The following is a 15,196-nucleotide window of genomic DNA, read 5'->3' on the forward strand; positions in this document are numbered from 1 at the left end:
CCTGGCGGCATTGCACAGTAAAAAAAAAAAAAACTGAGCATTCATTTAACTCTGAACGGACCCTTACAGGTCCATTTTGACACTCTTGGAGTTAAATGAACACTCTTCACTGTGTTCTCACTGTGTAGTGCTGAAGGAAATGGCATAGTTACACAGAGAGTTGTAAGAACTGACTGACCTCTCTCTCTAAGCAAGGTGTCTTGGCTGGGTCGCTGGTACAAGCGTTAATTAGGTTTTAACCTCATGAATACCAGTGTCCCTATTCTGGGTGAACGTTTAAAACAGCAGATAAACAACACAACGTGTCGCAAGGAGACACGTTGTGACCTTGTAGATCTGCTCTTCCAAGATATTTTGTGTAGATGGAATAAAGAATAAACAGACCAAGTAAGTCACTCAACTACATATAATACGTATAAAGAGTTTAAGTGTTAACACTTATTTTGCCCAAAACTACATCTGCAGGAGGACGTCTGGACGTCTGGAGACGTCTTTAGTTCTTTTTTAATGGTTTTGACAGCTCCCATTGCTAGGCTACGCCTTGCACAGAACTCCCGGACATGTTTTGCTCATGCGTGCAGCCGTTCATTTCCTTGTTTACTGGCCGACAAACCTTGCTATTATCTCTGAATCTACGTCGCTGTCCATGGTTTTTATCAGAACGGCGATGTTCTGTCCTAATTTCTGACTTAACCAAGCTTCTCGTTTGGAATATTAACACTTCTAAAGAGAGATCAGATGCGACAGCGCGAGGTAGTAATGGAACATTATACCTCCCGGTTTTGGGGGAAATGGAAGGGGAGGCTTTTCAGAGTAAAATCTGTCTCATCTGCTGGGCACTCTAGCGCCTTTATTTTTGAAAGAATCCGGGGCATAAAAAGTGTTAAGATTGTGTTTAAGGGGATCCAGATTGAGTCTCAAGCTGTGCTAGTTCACAGTGTAAATGTATAATTTTTTTACTCTCAGGTTAAATTGACACTGAGAATTTAACTTTTTTACATTTATTATTATTATTATTATTTTCTCCCATGCATTTTATTGTACGTGTATATACTCTTGTGTTGGATACAGATTTATTCCACTTCTTAATTTGGTGTAAGGTGATTCATTGGGTAAAAATGTCCTCTTTCTTTTTCTGCCTCCACAGACTAACCATTACTATGTGAAACCCAGAGTGACTGACCACCAGTTTGGCATCAAGCACTATGCCGGAGAGGTGATTCACTGCCACAATTAACACGGGCACACACACACGCTCGCTCGCACACATGCACGCACGCGCGCACACACACACACACACACACACACACACACACACACACACACACACACACACACACACACACACACACACACACACACACACACACACACACACACACACACACACACACACACACACACACACACACACACATTTGCATTACTATGATTAACCTGCAGGCCCAAACTAACCATAATCCTAAAGTCAAAATCCCTAACACTAAATTGTTTCCAGAATTGTCCTTCTTACTCTGAACTCGGGAATTGTTGGTCCCCACAACGTTAGTAATACATAAGCACACTGTCGTCCTAATCCCGTGCTCTTACGGGGGAACTGAGGAAATTGCTGGACGGGCAGGAAGCTCTGCCAAGTTCTGTCAAAGAACGTTAATAGCGTCCACCTCGTCTCTTTCTTGTTTTCCTGGTGGATCTCCTGCAAGGTGATCACTGTCACATTGTTTTTGCTGACTATTTGCTCAAGGATGTTGATCTTCTTGGCAGTGGTGAGACCTTCGACGTTGAGCTGGAGAAGCGCTAGCACTGGATCTGTGGTCGGTGGAGGTGGGGACAGGGCACAGTATGACACTGCAAATGTGGGGATCCACTACAGACACATGCTGACCAGCTGCCCCATATACCGGCCACCGAATGGTGATCGTGGCTTAAATGACCTAGAGTCTACTCTAGACAATGACATGGCTTAAATGACCTAGAGTCTACTCTAGACAATGACATGGCTTAAATGACCTAGAGTCTACTCTAGACAATGACATGGCTTAAATGACCTAGAGTCTACTCTAGACAATGACATGGCTTAAATGAACTAGAGTCTACTCTAGACCAGCGGTTCCCAAAGTGGGGTCCGCGGACCCCTAGGGGTACACGACGCATAGCCAGGGGGTACCCAAGCCCCCTTTTTTTTTTTTGAGGGGGCTAGTGAATCATGGTGTGTGTGTGATATTAAATGTCCAGTACCTCCCCAGTGCCTCCCCAAGTGCCACCCCAGTGTCTGCCCTGCAGTGTCTGCCCAGTGTCTGCCCAGTGCCTCCCCAGTGTCTGCCATGGTGCCTCCCCAGTGTCTGCCCAGTGGCTCCCCAGTACCTCCCCAGTGTCCCCTGAGTGCCTCCCCAGTGCCTCCCCAGTGTCCCCTCAGTGCCTTCCCATTGCCTCCCCAGTGTCCCCCTGAGTGCCTCCCCAGCGTCTCCCCAGTGCCTCTCCAATGTCTCCCCAGTGGCTGCAGTTTCTCCCCAGTGCCTCCCCAGTGTCCCCTCAGTGCTTCCCCAGTGCCTCCCCAGTGTCCCCCTGAGTGCCTCCCCAGTGTCCCCCAGTGTCCCCCTGAGTGCCTCCCGAGTGCCTCCCCAGTGCCTCCCCAGTGTCCCCCTGAGTGCCTCCCCAGTGCCTCCCCAGTGTCTCCCCAGTGCCTCCCCAGTGTCTCCCCAGTGTCCCCTCAGTGCCTTCCCAGTGTCCCCCTGAGTGCCTCCCCAGTGCCCAGCCGAGTGCCTCCCCAGTGTCCCCCTGAGTGCCTCCCCATGCTCCCCAGTGTCTCCCCAGTGCCTCCCCAGTGTCCCCTCAGTGCCTTCCCAGTGCCTCCCCAGTGTCCCCTCAGTGCCTTCCCAGTGCCTCCCCAGTGTCCCCTCAGTGCCTTCCCAGTGCCTCCCCAGTGTCCCCCTGAGTGCCTCCCCAGTGCCTCCCCAGTGTCCCCCTGAGTGCCTCCCCAGTGCCTCCCCAGTGCCTGCCCAGTGTCCCCCAGTGTCCTCCCAGTGTTCCCAAAAAAGTTTGGGAACCCCTGCTCTAGACAATGACATGGCTTAAATGACCTTTTGATAGGACGCTTTGATAGGAACAACTAGTCAATGAAGTAGGCTACTGCTGTAGAAATATTGTGCTATACTATGTACAGAATGAAACCCCTATCTAATTCAATGTAGGCTATTTTATAAGTCGCCATCCTTTTGGTCTTCTGCCACTTGCCATGATAGGCGGTTATTATTACACCAAGAAATAACATTCAAATAAACAAGCACGCAATCCAGATCCAAGTGATCAGAAGCAATCCAACATCGCTCTATCAGAGGCAGGCGGGGGCGGGTCTTTGCGCAACAGTGTTGTACATTCAAATTAGGCTCTAAGGACATACGACAGAAGCCTTTCCCTGACTCATCCTCCCTCCAACCGATCACCTCCTGAATTAAGGAGGTGACAACATGACTCATGGTGATGGAAGTAAAGACAAGAATACAGAGTAGAGCATGAAAAGCACAAGACATCCATCCTGTTCGTGATGCTATATGTGCACAGTAAAACCCAGAGTAGGCTATTCATTTCAATCAGAGAGAGTAAAGAAATGGAACCAATTTGATTCGCTCGTTTACTGTGTACTACTAGCACATGTCCAATATGCAGAGGATGTGTGTGTCTGTGTGTGTGTGTGTGTGGGGGGGGTAGTCAAAGGTTGGCTTTGATAGAGAATGGCAGCCTCAGACAATGTCCCCTCAGTGTGAGCGATGGCAGTCCAGTCACAAGCCTGGCATGGACGCCTATGGTAATGACTTGGTCCGAGTTAGACATGCAGGCCAGCCACTCGTTATCTCTCTCTCTCGCTCACTCCCTGCGTCTCTCTCTCCCCCCTCTCTCAAATCCTCTTTAACCCCCCTCTCTCTCTTCGTCCCTTTCTCTCTCTCTATCTCTCTCTCTCTCACTTCAGACTCCATAGTCCATAGTTGCTTCTGAAAGCTTCTTCTGTTATCTGAAAGGGCGACCTTACCTCAGTGGAGGAAAGAGTAGCATCCATGAGTGCGTTCATTAAAAAGTGCCAGAGCGATATGGGGTTAATTACCATTTAGTCAAACATGAACTCCCACAATGAACAACCACCACTTCACTTGATCAACTGAGTGATTCGTGCTATGACAACCACCCAACAAACATATATCTCAGAGGGATACGCAATGACACACATTATGTTATACATGGACATGTGTTGACACACCTTATACTCTATTTTTTCCAATTTTTCATGTGTATGAGGTGACAGTACTTCATTAGACCCCTTGGTGTGGTTGTTATGTGCAATGATGTCTTCCCTTTGTATTTCGGGTTTCTTCCTGGAGGCTGAAACCTTGACAGTCAAACGTGCCAATGAAAGAAAACAGTGATATAGTGACATCACAATATCATCCCCTCCCCTAACCCCTCCCTCTTTATCATACAACAACAGCTGTGGGTGTGGCTTCAGTTCAGGTGGATCACCACCCATCACTACCCACCAGGCAAACCTGGCATACATAATGAACTGGTGGGCATGTCCACATAAAAGTTGGGCACAAATGTATGTTATTATATAAGATAGATAGATTGTCATAGATGGATGGATGGAGGGAGGGAGGGAGGGAGGGAGGGAGGGAGGGAGGGAGGGAGGGAGGGAGGGAGAGAGGGAGGGAGAGAGGGAGGGAGAGAGGGAGGGAGAGAGGGAGGGAGAGAGAGAGAGAGAGAGAGAGAGAGAGAGAGAGAGAGAGAGAGAGAGAGAGAGAGAGAGAGAGAGAGAGAGAGAGAGAGAGAGAGAGAGAGAGAGAGAGAGAGAGAGAGAGAGAGAGAGAGAGAGAGAGAGAGAGAGAGAGAGATAGATAGATAGATAGATAGATAGATAGATAGATAGATAGATAGATAGATAGATAGATAGATAGACTGGCTACTTGAGTTTATGCATGTGGCTCGACTGTTGGACTCGAAAAACCCTGTTGTATTTGTCTGGCACGGCAAAGGAGGTGGTGGAGGAGAGGAGTGTGTCACCCGCGTGTAGTTAAGTTATATCGAGTGACGTTCGAGCAGTTTAAACTGTGCAAATAACTTTGGCATGGCTTTGTAGATGGCGGTGGTGGTAGAAAGAAAGAAGTGGTATAGGCGACCGTGTTGACTGGAGGTGCCAGTGCGGTGGGGAAGGCAAGGGGAATGTTGCACCGAAAACTGTGACCCATCCATTAATCTGTGTCCCTCCCAACATGCATTTCACTGTGTGACATGTGTTCGGCGGGATGATGGCAGAGCTAGGAGTTGATTTTGGCGAAAATGCGAATTTATATGGTAGTGCAAGCAAATGGCTGGTGCTTGTAAGTAGTGTACATTGAGGCTGTCTGGCGCCAGATGCCTGGTGGCTGTCCGTGCGCCGTGGCGTTGTGAGATGGGCCCCTAAGCGAGCAGCAGTCTTGCTTTGTGCCAAGGATGTGTTTTTATTTTATTTTTGCGACAGCTTTTCTTGAATTTAGATATGATATGATGATGATGATACTGTACACTTTTTTGAAAAAAAATCTTCCTCCTGTCCTTATAAATAAATAGAAATCACACCTGTGTGAACTGTGAAGTGAGGGGCGCTCTTATCATACCCGATGATTATGTTTTAGGATCACAAAAAAAAACACGGCACTCCATCTTAAACCACCAACAAAAATGGCTAAACAAAGCTTGTATTTTCCACCATTCATAATACAGTATGGCTTCTTGAGCTTAAAACCCATTTATCTTCAGGATCATCATGTCATACAAGGAAAACTGAAGCCTAATAATGATAGACACACATTTTGATCTGTCTGTCTCAAGAGTTTGAGGAATGGACTGTAATTAGTGTGTCCATGAAATATAAATACCCTTGTCATCTATGGTGGATCCCCTCTCGTTGAGCCTCAGGCTAGAGGGGTATTACTCTGGATTACACACACACACACACACACACACACACACACACACACACACACAGGCAAGTGCCTACATGCACAGGCACAGACGCACATTTATACATACAGCACATTCACACACACACACACACACACACACACACACACGTGTGCTTGAATTTGGACAAAAACACATGGGTACCTCATTCCCATCACACGCACATTCACACGGGATGGCATTAACGTGGATCAGGGCAAAGAGAGGAATGCTGTGTGCTAAGACCAAGACTGAGCGGTACTCAACAGGTGACAGCATTAACAGCCCTTGCATGCCCTTACAGAGGCATGCCATTGGCTTTGTTCACACCAAACCTCAAACACACATTATGCATGTACCTAAAGATCACAGTATGCACACAATGTATGTATTCATGAATCAATACTCTCATCTCTATACTTATGAACGTAGTATGTGCTTGTATAAATACTGTTTCACCAACTGCAGGTGTGTTCTGGCTAATATTAGCTCCATAAGGGGCGCTTTAATTACTTCAGTCTAATGTGTTAATAGCTTAATGACTAGTACTCGTCTTTTTTATGTCCAATATTTGCATTTCAGTTCATAATCATAAAGTTAATGTATTTGAAATTAAATAAAAATAGATTACTTTTCCGGATTCCAATTCAAAAATAGGTGAAAATAATTCAGGATTCCAATTAAAAAAATAGCTAAAAAGCAGATCTACAAGCTCAAAATGCATTGCACTGCGACACGTTTTGAACTTGTAGATCAGCTACCTTTGACTATATGCATTGTGGCCCTCTGGAGTTTGAAATATAGTGGCCCTCTCCATCATCAAAGTTTCCCACCCCTGCCCTATCCAATGTTTTGTTTTGTAGCCTACTGCTGATGTTGGCAAATGGCAATAATAGCACAGTAAAGATGATAATAATCCAATATGATGTGTGTAGTTCTTTATAGATCTAGCCTCTTCATTTTTATCTCAAAGTGCACCAGATTGAAGCATTTTCAAAAAACTCAATTGACCCCTCAGTCATTTCATCCTGGCGCCGGGCCTGAGTAAGCTATTGGAAAAATGATACCACCAGGCTTAGTGGCTTACATGCAAATCTTTCCAAAAGAATAGTCATGCAGAAAGTACGAAAGATTAGTAAACAAAACATTTATTCAGGACACAGGAATGGATACACAAGTGAAATTAGAAATGATGAATTTGTTCTGTTTGTTCTGTTCTGTTTGGGAGAGCCCTCTACTGAACAAACACTACAGCACTCGTTACTGACCGAGTATAGAGCTTTAACTTTTGAACAAAAACACATCACTCTTACACACCACTGGGGGGATTTGTTTTGGTAAAATAGTTCGGATTTGTTTATTATTATTATTTTGAATCAAGTGACCATCGTAGGTAAAATTTGATTTTAAATTACCGGTACTTCCTGTAAATGCAGAATAGAGAACAACTAAATACACCCGTACTAGGTATCCTCTAAAATGTAGTTACTACGGGCAGAGTTTGGATGACAATATAGATTTGCAACAGAAATTATTTATTAATATTATTTTTCGGACCCATCCCTAATCTAATTTGCGGTTCTCTCCCTGTGTTAGGTGCTCTATGACGCTCGGGGGATCTTGGAAAAGAACAGAGATACCTTCAGAGACGATATCCTTTTTATTCTCAAAGACAGCAGGTAAGAATGGCACCTTTATATCTGCTGTCCACCCTCAGGTGATAATATTTGTTTATTTTCTTTCTTGTTTTACGTTTGTTTCTGACCGTGTTGTGTGACCTGCATACAGGCTTGATTTCATCTACGACCTCTTTGAGCGCGTGGGGAGCCGGAGCGGAGACGAGACGATGAAGATGGGTACGGCGCGACGCAAGCCAACCGTCAGCTCCCAGTTCAGGGTGAGACCCTTGTCTCAGTCAGTGTCTCGCTCCCATTTGTGGTTCTGTGAGGAATTGCATGAATTGTCTTTTAGGGTGTCATTACATGTACCGGTAGCCATCACTGAAGCCTCAACACTTAAAGACCATTCATCATTAAAATGCATGTCAGAGAAAAAGAATAAGAAGTCAGAGAAAGAAGGGAGAGAGAATGTCGTCTTTGTATTTGATCTGGGAAGAGTGGTGGGATACATGAAATATGTGGTTGTAAGCATGGATGGGGGGTTGAATGGGTGGGGGGGCTTAGCATGTCCTAACTGTGGTGTGGTGTGGAGGGAAGGGGTAGGGGAGGTTTGGCAGGCTGCCCCAGCCTACAGTTCCTAAAGCCAGGGGATTAGGCTTGATGGCTGGGCAGAGAGGGGCCAACCAGGGGCCAATCATGCTCAGCTCTGCCAGGCCAGGGCTCAATGGAGACAGCCTGTCTGAGGGCAAGGAGGAGAGGGAGGTTGACAGAGGCTGTCAGGGGTCCTAGGAGTGTGTGTGTGTGTGTGTGTGTGTGTGTGCACGAGTGTGCGTGCATGCATATGTACGATACTTTCTGTGTGTTAAGGTCTGGGATAATTATGGATCCAGTAAGCTCTGTAAACACACGGGAACTAGAAGACAAAATGCTGTGCACATACCTCTTTAGACTTTAACAGACTAAACTAGACTTCTTTTAATAGACTACTTTATATCGTCTCATGACCTTTGGATAGAAATGCAAGATACTTATCTCTGCAGTTAAATAAGTGTACTACTTGGAATGTTCCCTTTTGATATAAATTAAATAACATCAATCACTTTGAAACTGCTGACCAAATCTGATCGTTGTGCTGTTGATGTTGTGTTGTTGCAGGACTCTCTCCATTCCTTGATGGCCACGCTAAGTGCCTCCAACCCCTTCTTTGTACGCTGCATCAAACCCAATATGGACAAGGTGGGTCCTGGATATTTCATTGCGCAAATATGTCTAAAGCCATGCCAAGGTTTGTCAAGGTCAACTCCACAGAAGCACTACAAGTCAAACCTCCGTTACAGCTAGTCATAGCTTCAGACTCTAGCAGCTATGGTCCTGCTCTTATGTACCTGTGATGAACAGCAACGCAGCATTTTACAACATAGTCGTATTAGTCACAGTACATGTGCACAACATTTGCAAAAACATGCACCAAACATGGTACCTGACTGAAATTATTCATGCTAATAGGGTGACCCAGCCTTCCTCGTTTAGTGAAAAGCATTAGTGTAAAGTAACTACCAGTAAGTACATTTACTCAAGTGTAGTACAACTAAAAGTATTTTTGTGGTATTTTTTCATTACTGGAGTATTTCCAATATTCAGTACTTTTACTTCTACTCCACTACATCTCAGAGGAAAATGTTTTACTTTTACTACACTACACTTTACTTACTTAGTTACTTGTTACTTTGTAGATTTTGATTCTTATTACAAAACACACTAACCACTTCAGATCTATGTATATTCAGCCATTTGAAAATAGCAGATCTACACATTTTGAACTTGGGAAATGGGACATCCTGCACAATGAGTACTTTTACTTTTGGTACTTTTTAAGTAGGCCTACATTTTGATACCAATACTTTTGTACCTTTACTCGAGTACATGTTGAAATTCCGAACTTTCACTTGTAACAAGAGTATTTATACATTGCAGCACGTTCAAAGAATGTGAGTACTTTTACCACCGCTGGTGAAAAGACTCTTTATGCCCGCTGTCGTAACAAGACGGTGTGCCAGCAGCACATTCCTGCCACTTTAGGCCATTCACTGAGGGGTCAGAGGTCACGGCTGGCCCACTCCAGCTGCAGCAGCTTGGCTGCTGCTTGGCTGACCTGGCTGCACCAGTGGAATGCCAAGATAAGACCACAGTGTCTGCAGTCTAGATAAGACCACAGTGTCTGCAGTCTAGCCACAGCCAGGAGAGAGGTCTACACTAGATAAGACCACAGTGTCTGCAGTCTAGCCACAGCCAGGAGAGAGGTCTACACTAGATAAGACCACAGTGTCTGCAGTCTAGCCACAGCCAGGAGAGAGGTCTACACTAGATAAGACCACAGTGTCTGCAGTCTAGCCACAGCCAGGAGAGAGGTCTACACTAGATAAGACCACAGTGTCTGCAGTCTAGCCACAGCCAGGACAGAGGTCTATACTAGATAAGACCACAGTGTCTGCAGTCTAGCCACAGCCAGGACAGAGGTCTACACTAGATAAGACCACAGTGTCTGCAGTCTAGCCACAGCCAGGAGAGAGGTCTACACTAGATAAGACCACAGTGTCTGCAGTCTAGCCACAGCCAGGATAGAGGTCTACACTAGATAAGACCACAGTGTCTGCAGTCTAGCCACAGCCAGGAGAGAGGTCTACACTAGCAGCATAAGATAAGACCACAGTGTCTGCAGTCTAGCCACAGCCAGGAGAGAGGTCTACACTTTATTTACCATGCCTCCTCTTCACCACATTATAGCAAACCCTCCAAAACTAGCATTGTTATTCATTTCATGATTTTTTAAATATATATCTATTCTATATATATACATTTCTTTGAGGGGTGCTAGCCCTTCCTGTAAACAGCTATAGTGTAGATTCTGCCATAAATTATGTGTCTGAGCAAATCGGCTATTTTCGTCCTACACAAAAATTAAATTCCCATTGACAATGAATGGACAATTTTACATGTAAATAGACATGTTACATCTTGATGAGGGCTCATCACATGGTTTTCCTCAGTGGGATTGATAACGTCTACAACACACAAAATAGCAGTAACAAAGTTGAAGACTACATATAGAACAGGTCTGTGTGTGGTGTATTGACAGGGTTGAAAGCTATAGAACAGGTACCGTATGTGTGCTGCAGTAAGAGGTGAAGGCTACAGAACATTAATATGTGATACAGTAACAGAGGGGGCGGCTATAGAGCAGGTCTATGTGATAAAGTAACAGCGGTGAAGGCTACAGAACAGGTCTGTGTGATACAGTAACAGTGTGCTGATTGTCCTTCATGGCGACAGACTGCGCTTGGCTCCCTGCCTGAACCCTCCCTGCCCGTCGTCTTTCCACACCTCCACTCTCACTCATTAGCATGGCAACTGCAGTGTCTTCCTCTTCCCCTCTGCCCTACTCGTTTACTCCCGCCCCCCCACAGCGCGCACGCACGCACACACACACATGCACACACACACACACACACACACACACACTTGCTCACACTCACATACACAGCAAAATATTGAATGTTCATTTAACTCTGAGAGACAGTGCACATTTGATTACATTTGGACATTCGGAGTCATGAAGATGATAAATGAACAATTGTGATGTTCCTGTGTGTACACTCTCCTCACAACCCCCCACCCTCCCACGGCATCGCTGACTCCCTTTGGCTTATCCAGAGCACCTGGCCTTGGTCCGTCGACATGGAACATTGGAACAGGGCATGCCTCCTGCGTTCATCCCACAGAATGGCAAGCGTGCACGCGCGCAATATTTGTCTGACACGCATGTACGCAGAGACACATGCAATAAAATGCACATGGATTCTGTGCTCCCACTCTCCCTGGAAAAGAGTTAGCTAGGATGGGTACGCTCGGTTGCAGTCAAACAAGTCAACGTGCAGTTCCTCAGCTGTCTCAGTACTCTGCTAAAGAGCAGAGTTGAGAGCAGGAGCAATGGAAAAAGGACATTGTGTGTGTGTGTGTGTGTGTGTGTGTGTGTGTGTGTGTGTGTGTGTGTGTGTGTGTGTGTGTGTGTGTGTGTGTGTGTGTGTGTGTGTGTGTGTGTGTGTGTGTGTGTGTGTGTGTGTGTGTGTGTGTGTGTGTGTGTGTGTGTGTGTGTGTGTGCGCGTGCGTGCGTGCGTGAACACAAGCTCCTTTGTATATAAGCATGTTGTGTGTTTTGCACAGTGGCATTAGCCCACAATTAATGGAGGCATGCTGCTGTTGCTCACCGCGGATACATGCACTCCTGGTGACAATGACCCCTTCACCACCAAAGAGCTTGCCCTGCATAATCCAGTTAAAGACCCAAATGCATAGAATCAGCTCTTCTCCACTATCTGAGTTTCATGTGGTCCCTCCATTCCTGTGGAACAGCAACAGACTTAACTGATGCAGAACCAGAGTACGGCTCTGAGGTGGACCCTGGTAACTTAAGCCCTATATACTTTGTCACATGATAAGCAGCGGAAATAGGAGATCTACAAGCTCACAATACGTTGTGAAGTGACGTAACAGGTTGTGAGCTTGTAGATCTGCTATTTTAGCTACTTATTGTTTTCTTTTAAACATTTTTTGAAAGTTTTTGAAAATTGTTACGTACAGCGACAAGCGAAATAGGGAACTGGGATTGAAAGTGCTTAATTAAATGTTTTCAGAGTGAGAGGTCTCGATGGATGGCAAGGTCTTGCTCAACATTGTCATGCTTCTTTGGAGCAGCTGCTGTGTACATTGTACAAAACCCCAATTGTTACTGTAAAGTGATAGTCCTCACAGTGGCATTTCACTGTTAGATCAAGTTTAACTTGACTCGGCAGTAGTCTAATTTGAATAGGTGTGTAAGCCGCCTGGTGTAGGGTTATGTTAGTTTGAAGCTTTTGCCTGTCCAATTTCCTAGGGGAACAGATGTGGACGTAGTGTTCAATTTATACTTCATACTAACTACATGGTCGTAGGACTAGGACAAAGTATGAGTTAGTCATACATAAGCAGCCATGTTGCTCATTTGGAGAACACAAAATGCACAGAGAGAATAGCAAATGGTCAAATGGTCTGGCCGGCCCAGAATCAAACCGGGGACTGAACAGAGCATTGCGCACGTGTGGTATGTGCCCCATGCAACTGCACATCTACCGTCGCTTCATATCTGCTGACTTGTCAGTATCTATAGAGTTTACAACGGTTTGTTTTGGCTCATCTCTAGAACGCCAACCGCTTCGACCCTGATGTCGTTCTGAACCAGTTGAGGTATTCTGGGATGCTGGAGACAGTGAAGATCCGCAGGGCTGGCTTCCCTGTCCGCAGACAGTTTCAGGACTTCTACAGCAGGTCAGTAGCATACAATATACATCATGCATACAAAGTCATGATGTAGAAGGACTGCGTTACGCATTAATTGGTGTCGTTGTCTTGGCTCCCTCGTCTTGCAATATGACTTACTAACACACATGTATATATGTGTGTTCCTACAGATACAAGATGATCCTGAAGAACAAAATCCCCTCAGACGACGTGACAAGGAGCTGTTCGGAGCTTCTCACACTGCATGACAAGACCAAGAGAGAATGGCAACTGGGAAAGACAAAGGTGGCTGCTTTCTCAATTGTACACATGCACGCACTCACACACACAAACACACACACACACACACACACACACACACACACACACACAGGATAGGAGTACTGAGGAAGGCGTAAGTAGAACATAAACATACATTCACACACACACACACACACACACACACACACACACACACACACACACACGCACACTGAGGGGGAGGTGTTGGAAAATGGGAGAAGACAAAGGTACACATACGCACGCACGCTCGCACACACACACACACACACACACACACACACACACACACACACACACACACACACACACGCACACACACACGCACACACAGGGAGGGTAGGATAGAGTTGCAGGCTTATAGCACACAAGAGCTCAGCTGGGCAGGCTAAGGGATCAGGTGATGTGTCAGCTTATGTTTTATAACAGCTGGTTTCTAAGGGAGCCATTATGAAAGTGAGCCATCTACCTGCACTCATTGTAACCAGTTTGAAATCACAATCTCTAATGCTGGTTATCTTGGGATATCATCTATTCTGTATAGTATTTGTTTATACTATTGGCCTGTCAGATTAAATACTGTACATTATGCAGAGTTAGAGGAATGATAGAACATCAGTATGGGCCGATGACGACAGAAGAACATTTGCGCTCATGGACTACACGCTTCTCTTCAGATCAAGCCCTTGTTGTTGCCAAGCTGTTACGGGCACTGTGCTTTGGATGGTCTCCACTATGACTCAAGTCTGAAGGATTTCTCTGGCCGGTTGTGGTCAATCTTCTATTCTTCTGTTTACAACTGCAGAGTTATGTGGTTACCACCAAGCTCTGACCCCAACAACTGTTACTGTAACTGTATTCCTCTGCGGGTCACAGGCAGTTAGCCTTGCCGTAGCTGGAACTGGTTTAGCACTTTGACACGGTGCTGCAAGCTGTCAGAATAATGACATGAATGCTGTGGAGAAAGACAGCAGTGATGAGGGAGGCGATGGGACAGAGCAGAAGTTAAAGAATATTACAAGACTGAGTTAGTAGCTTAGCATTGTGTTCTTAGCTTAGCATTGTGTTCTTCTGTTGTAAAATGTATACTACTCTTTGTGTTCTCTCTCCTTGTGTGTATTTAGTTGTGTGGCAGTGTCTCACACCAAAAATAGATGATCTACATACAAGCTAAAAAAACGACACATTCCCAAGTATAAATCAGACTAGTCTCTTATGTTTCTCACCTCTCCTTCTATTGCTGTGTCTCTTTCTGTCTGTCTCCATCTGTCATCTCCCCACCCCTTTGAGAATGACTCTCTCGCAAACAATCATCAACTCACCAGTGGAAAGCTCCCCCCCTTTACTTCACTCATTGAATGATTAACTTTTAATGACTCGTTTGATCTGAAACTCTGGAGAGGTGCAGACAGTTTGCTTTATATTGCTGAACTCTGAAGAGCGGCGATGGTCTTTCTGAAGTCGGAAAGGGAGACTATAAATAAAGACGACCCCCACCATCCGCAGTTTCTTTTATAGGGTTTGTAGAAATCAGAAGAATCCACATTTTGTCCCATTGTTATTTCCTGTGCTGTGTTGTGGTCCCTTTTTGTCTGGTAAACTATACTCAAGACATTGCTAATGAAAATATTTGGATATTTCTGTTCTGTTAACCCTACTTGCCTCGTATATCGCTGGGCGTGCTGAAACACGCTCTAAAATATATGTCAAAAACAAATACTTCTATACTAGTGATCCACACTTTGTTGGCACAGTGTCTGTCTTATTCCCTCGAACTTGTACGTGTCTTACACACATATACACACAAACGCTCGCTCGCGCATGAAAATGAGTATGCACGTGGCCTCACAATTCTGCTACGCTCACACAGGCACACATAACACACACAATCACTCAAACACACACACACACACACACACACACACACACACACACACACACACACACACACACACCCCCCGTCTAAAATCTCAGGAGTCATCATGCCTGGCTGG

The 15,196-nt window shown here is 45.4% G+C and overlaps 1 protein-coding gene across 1 annotated transcript in view; it reads left to right on the forward strand.

The window, feature by feature from the left end:
• myo10l3 (myosin X, like 3) overlaps positions 1-15,196 on the forward strand; it is a 79,791-nt gene that overhangs the window by 42,189 nt on the left and 22,406 nt on the right. The window contains 6 exon segments of the mRNA XM_083777461.1: positions 1,148-1,216; positions 7,567-7,649; positions 7,759-7,867; positions 8,745-8,825; positions 12,826-12,950; positions 13,094-13,208. Coding sequence (XP_083633587.1) covers positions 1,148-1,216; positions 7,567-7,649; positions 7,759-7,867; positions 8,745-8,825; positions 12,826-12,950; positions 13,094-13,208 — 582 coding nt within the window.

Source organism: Protomyctophum parallelum (genome assembly GCF_964188405.1).
Source record: "Protomyctophum parallelum genome assembly, chromosome: 11".
NCBI classification, from domain to species: Eukaryota; Metazoa; Chordata; class Actinopteri; order Myctophiformes; family Myctophidae; genus Protomyctophum; species Protomyctophum parallelum.